This window comes from Budorcas taxicolor, chromosome 1 (assembly GCF_023091745.1).
Source record: "Budorcas taxicolor isolate Tak-1 chromosome 1, Takin1.1, whole genome shotgun sequence".
NCBI lineage: Eukaryota > Metazoa > Chordata > Mammalia > Artiodactyla > Bovidae > Budorcas > Budorcas taxicolor.
Window position 1 is genome coordinate 211,212,848 of NC_068910.1, and position 6,000 is coordinate 211,218,847.

Consider the following 6,000-nt stretch of genomic DNA (forward strand, 5'->3'; position numbering starts at 1 on the left):
TTTCAACCTAGACCAGTCTGCCCGGCTCCTCTACCATCCGTCTTTCGGAGACAACTGACTTGCTACTTTGTCCCTGCTGTGTCCCCGCCTGGGCGGTGAGCCGACCTCTGCCTCCGCCCCACGCTGGCACCAGCCTTCTTGGCCGGTGATGCTGGAGTCTGCTAAAGCCCAGGGCAGGCTGGCATGTGGGCCACACTGCCTGCCCAGCGCGGGGCAACTCAGCCACAGCCATCTCAGGCCGGGGGGCAACCAGAGAAAACCCAGAGAGCCTCCTGCAAGCTTTATGATCTCTAGGATTTTAATCAGGAACAGCCCAACTGACTTGCCCCGGACAAAGTTCTCACCCACCGACGGAACCCCTCGACAGCTTAACTAAGTATTTATGAAAACATTTCTCAAAAGCGGCCATCTGATGAATAAGTAATCCAATAGCCTTGAAATCTTACACCCGAAGAGGTGTTTGAATTCCTGCCCCCAAACAGACGGGAGAGCGGCAGGGGCTCTCTGCACCCAGTTACAACAGGCAGCCACTTTATTATCTACAGAGCCGAGCAAAAGTAGATATTAAAATCTCAGAGTGTACTCACCTCTCATGAAGCACTGTGGATATGAAGGAAATGACTCAAACATGCTGTCTGAAGCCATCGCTTCCTCCTGAAAAGGCACCCTCTTCTGAAGGCGGGGGATTCAATGAGTTCTTTTACCTTAAGAGCGAGAAACCAAGAAAGGTCACCGTTTTAACCTCACCCCCAACCATGGTTCCCTACAGGTCCTTTTTGTTTTTGTTTTTTTTTTCCCTCGACACCTCTGGGGTTCCCTGAGCCCTAAGGAAGAAAAAAAAAAGAAATGTACCTTTGCAAAGACAGATATTCAAATTGCTAAAGATTAAAAAAAAAAAAGCGGCGTCTTGGCTGTGGGTTGATGATGTTCAGAACTCTGCGAAGCCCTGTGGTTTCCAGTCAGAGTGATCCGTCTTGCCTGCTGACCACTATGCTGGGCTCAGACTTCTGACACTGCCAGGCTACCCAACTTGTGGTTCTGTGGTTGTTTATGAGGCCCAAAGAAGTTTTCACACAACCCAAATTACAAATTTAACTGTTCCCCTTTCCACAGCCCATCTTAATTGGTTCTTGCCAATCATGTGACTTCAGTGATGTCAATTTTTTTTTTTTTAAACTTTCTGAGCAATGCCCTTCCTTCCCTCCACCTGCCCTCCCCCAAGCGGTGCAAGAAAATAGCCGAGGAGACTTTGCAAGAGGAGGAGAGAGAGAGAGACTGCAGAAAAAAAGTGACTCAGAATCTTATTATATCAATGATCTTTGCTGATTTAGTACAACTTGAGTCCGGTTGTTGTTATTTGTGGTTTTGGGAACCCCTGATTATTTTGATAAAGATTTCACTGCTGCTTATTCAATAGTAATTCAACCCTGGCATCGGGCTGCTGTGCAGACAGGATATGGAGCCCATCATTTCAGATGCTGGGCATCAGATCAGCAGAACTCAGCCCCTGGTAAAGATGATCACAGCATAAGTGAAACTATAAAAGGAAAAAATAATAAAAGGAACTATTTGGATGAGAATCTGACCCCTAAGAGGGTCTAGCAACTTACTGGTATTTTAAAGCCTGCAAAGAAGAAAACATTTTAATTTTGTGACTAAAAGACCATTTTAATAAAACCAAAAGTATGTGGTTTTCTTCCTCCTAAGTGGACATCTTTTCAATAAAGGGATAAAATTATGTTTATCTCTTACACACATACATACACACTGAACTCAGGAAGCTAAAGGAAAACAAAGAAAAGCGAAATTCTGTACTTGGGGTCGAAGCAGCGGCTGCCTTAACACTGTTCACTTTTTGTTTTCACCCATCAACGATCCCTGTATTGCCTTTTTCAAGTACAATTCAAATTAGTAAGCTAATTCACACCTGTAGGTAAAACTCAGCCCAGCACTGTGGCAACTGCACTTTGAGAGCATTAAGAGAACTTCACAAAATATAGGGAGGGCAGAGGGGATGGTCCTCCAGAACAAGAACTGACAAAGAATACTAGACAGTTCATTCTGTAGTTTAGGAAGAAGACACGCCTACTTGGTAGTGCTGAAATCAGGCTAATCTTGCACGTGGGCCAGCCATTTGGGGCGCACATATTTATTTATTTTTCCTGCCCATTGGTTGTTGTTGTTGTTGTTCTGTCCTACTCTTTGCGACCCCATGAACTGTGGCCCATCAGGTTCCCCTGTCTATGGGATTTCCCAGGTAAGAATACTAGAGTGGGTTGCCATTCCCTCCTCTAGGGGATCTTCCCAACCCAGGGACTGAACCCACATCTTTTGCATTGGCAGGTAGATTCTTTACCACTGAGCCACCTGGGAAGCCCCAGCCCACTGGTTTTACCAGCTCACTAATCAAATGTTCATTTTGAAGTTCCAAAGTAAACATCTCCTTTCCCCATTAATAACTTTACTTCTTTTGCTCTGCTCTGTAGACATCCTCCAGGATAGGATCGCCAACCCCCTTCCCCTCTGCCGCCTCCCCCGCGCCACCCCCCCTCCCCGGGGCTGCACAGCAGGAGGTGAGAGGCAGGTGAGCAAGAAAAGCTTCTCCTGCTGCCCCCTTCCCCACTTCCCACTGCTCCCCATCACTCACATTACCACCTGAACCATCCCCTGCCCCTAGTCCTTGGAAAAATTGTCTTCCACAAAACTGGTCCCTGGTGCCTAAATGTTTGGGGACTGCTGTTCCAGGGCACTCTGTTCTTAATTTCAATGCACATGGTTAAGAGACACTATGAGTAAGGAATTTTTTTTTTTTTTTTTTTGGTGAGGTGGGGTTGCTCTGCTGAATCTTTGTTGCTGCTCGGGTTTTTCTCTAGTTGTGCAGAGCAGGGACTACTCTCTAGAGCGCAGGCTCAGCAGTCATGGTGCACCGGTTTTGTTGCTCCACTGCATGTGGGACCCTCCTGGAGCCGGGCTCAAACCCGAGTCTCCTGCCTTGGTAGGCAGATTCTTCAACACTGAGCCCCCAGGGAAGCCTGAGATAAGGGATTCTGAACTGCTAACCCTGGATTCCAAGCTGGTCAGTGATAGCCAGCAAAGACACTTTGTAATAAAGTCTGTACTATTAGAATAACCCCCTGGGTTTTCCCCTCACATTCTCTCAATTTCACCCCCACACACCAGGGATAACACAGCCAGAGATCAGGGCACAGGGCTTTAAAAAGGAATAGACATAATTCTTTCTTACTCCTGTTTTGACTAAAGCAGGAATTGAAACTCCAGAGAGAGACTGCTTTCTCCCAGACGGGTGTGAAGTTATTTTGCCAAAGCTTGACACCTTATTAGTACTGAGAAGGATAACAATGTGTGCATTTCTTCAAATTTATGAAGCTCTCAATGTCATGCAAGTTGCCTTGAGCTCTCCATGGAAATCCTCTGTTAAGATAATTACCAGTGTGTTTCTGGGCTCCCTGATAAAGTTGAGGCTGGTTCAACCCCATACCAGGGTCTTTTCTCTCTGCTACACTGAGTACTCCCCGGATGGACCCTACAAGCTCAACGCTGTAACATGCAGCTGCCACGTTAGAGTCGGTTGAGACTTCATAATGACTTAGAAATTCAAGTGGTGATGCAACTAGTCCTTTGGGTATTTCATTCCAGAAACTTCCCAGAAAATTCTAGCCTGAAGTGTCCAGATGCTCAATGGGAGAGTTTGGATGTACCCGTTAAATACCCAATTTCTCTGTGGGCCTAGTTGGAGCCGAGTATGGATCTTTCCCAGTGGGATCTTCCTATGGCAGGTCATGTTTAAAGATGAAAGTAAGGCTGGAATTTGCAGAGGTCTCATGGTTTGTTGTGGGCTTCCCAGGTGGCTCAGTGGTAAAGAATCTGTCAAGATCCCCTGGAGAAGGAAATGGCAAAGCCACTCCAGTATTCTTGCCTGGAGAATTCCGCTAGAGGAGCCCAGTGGGCTACAGTCCATGGGGTCTCATAGAGTCAGACACGGCTAAGCACGCACGCGTGCACACACACGGTTTGTTGTGGTCATCTGTGACCCTTGGGGCTGGAGCTGCCACGGAGCAGCAGCCGGCAGTCTGAAGGCCTGTGCGCTGGCCTGGAGCTGCTTTGCTCCAGGTTATCTGCCGTCAGTTCAGTTCAGTTCAGTACAGTCGCTCAGTCGTGTCCGACTCTGTGACCCCATGAATTGCAGCACGCCAGGCCTCCCTGTCCATCACCATCTCCCAGAGTTCACTCAGACTGACGTCCATCGAGTCAGTGATGCCATCCAGTCATCTCATCCTCTGTTGTCCCCTTCTCCTTCTGCCTCCAATCCCTCCCAGCATCAGAGTCTTTTCCAATGAGTCAACTCTTCACATGCTTCAGCATCATTCCTTCCAAAGAAATCCCAGGGCTGATCTTCAGAATGGACTGGTTGGATCTCCTTGCAGTCCAAGGGATCTCAACAGTCTTCTCCAACACCACAGTTCAAAACCATCAATTCTTCGACGCTCAGCTTTCTTCACAGTCCAACTCTCACATCCATACATGACCACTGGAAAAACCATAGCCTTGACTAGATGGACCTTTGTTGGCAAAGTAATGTCTCTGCTTTTCAATATGCTATCTAGGTTGATCATAACTTTTCTTCCAAGGAGTAAGCGTCTTTTAATTTCATGGCTGCAGTCACCATCTGCAGTGATTTTGGAGCCCCAAAAAATAGAGTCTGACACTGTTTCCACTGTTTCCATCTATTTCCCATGAAGTGATGGGACCAGATGCCATGATCTTCATTTCTGAATGTTGAGCTTTAAGCCAACGTTTTCACTCTCCACTTTCACTTTCATCAAGAGGCTTTTTAGTTCTTCTTCACTTTCTGCCATAAGGGTGGTGTCATCTGCATATCTGAGGTTTTTGAGATTTCTCCCGGCAATCTTAATTCCAGCTTGTGCTTCTTCCAGTCCAGCGTTTCTCATGACGTAATCTGCATATAAGTTAAATAAGCAGGGTGACAATATACAGCCTTGACATACTCCTTTTCCTATTTGGAACCAGTCTGTTGTTCCATGTCCAGTTCTAACTGTTGCTTCCTGACCTGTATATAGGTTTCTCAAGAGGCAGGTCAGGTGGTCTGGTATTCCCATCTCTTTCAGAATTTTCCATGGTTTATTGTGATCCACACAGTCAAAGGCTTTGGCATAGTCAATAAAGCAGAAATAGATGTTTTTCTGGAACTCTCTTGCTTTTTCCATGATCCAGCGGATGTTGGCAATTTGATCTCTGGTTCCTCTGCCTTGTCTAAAACCAGCTTGAACATCTGGAAGTTCATGGTTCATGTATTGCTGAATCCTGGCTTGGAGAAGTTTGAGCATTACTTTACTAGTGTGTGAGATGAGTACAATTGTGCAGTAGTTTGAGCATTCTTTGGCATTGCCTTTCTTTGGGATTGGAATGAAAACTGACCTTTTCCAGTCCTGTGGTCACTGCTGAGTTTTCCAAATTTGCTGGCATATTGAGTGCCGTAACAGCAGATAACTCCCCAAGGCCACAGTGGGAGTGTTTCTGGGTATCCTCCAAGTCATAACAATAATAAAGACTCAGCCGGCTGCTGGTGAACTTGGCCTTACCGCTCCCTTAGAAGTCTGAGACCAAAGGACAAGTGTGCCATCCATGAAGCGCCTAGGGGGATGCCTTTGACCGTCTCTCAGCTAGCACTGTTCGGGATTCTTTAAGTCTGTGCACTAACCCACCCCTCTGTCCTGCTTCCTCCAAGTGACTCAGGCTCTGGGCTGCCGGCTCGAGACTTGTACCCAAGTGGCTGCCGTGAGTGTGGCTTTGCCGAGTAATTGGATGGCAGTTTTCATCCTCGCTCAGATTGGCTACAGCTTCTACTGGCGGACAGATATGCTCAGGTGTTATTTTTGGTGGCTCTCTAAAAATAATAGCAAAGGTGGAAAGATGTGTGTTTGCATAATCCTATAATTCATGTATATACTTCTGTGTGCA

The 6,000-nt window shown here is 46.6% G+C and overlaps 1 protein-coding gene across 2 annotated transcripts in view; it reads right to left on the reverse strand.

The window, feature by feature from the left end:
- The window catches only part of RUNX1 (RUNX family transcription factor 1), a 267,232-nt gene extending 266,187 nt beyond the window's left edge, over positions 1 to 1,045 (reverse strand). For both annotated transcript variants that reach the window (XM_052660383.1, XM_052660305.1), the window contains exons 1-2: positions 853 to 1,045; positions 588 to 704 (exon numbers count right to left, since the gene is read on the reverse strand). In XM_052660383.1, the coding sequence (XP_052516343.1) occupies positions 588 to 645 (58 nt within the window). In that variant the 5' untranslated portion in view covers positions 646 to 704; positions 853 to 1,045. The remainder of the gene's footprint in view (positions 1 to 587; positions 705 to 852) is intronic.
- Between the last annotated feature and the right edge of the window lie 4,955 nt (positions 1,046 to 6,000).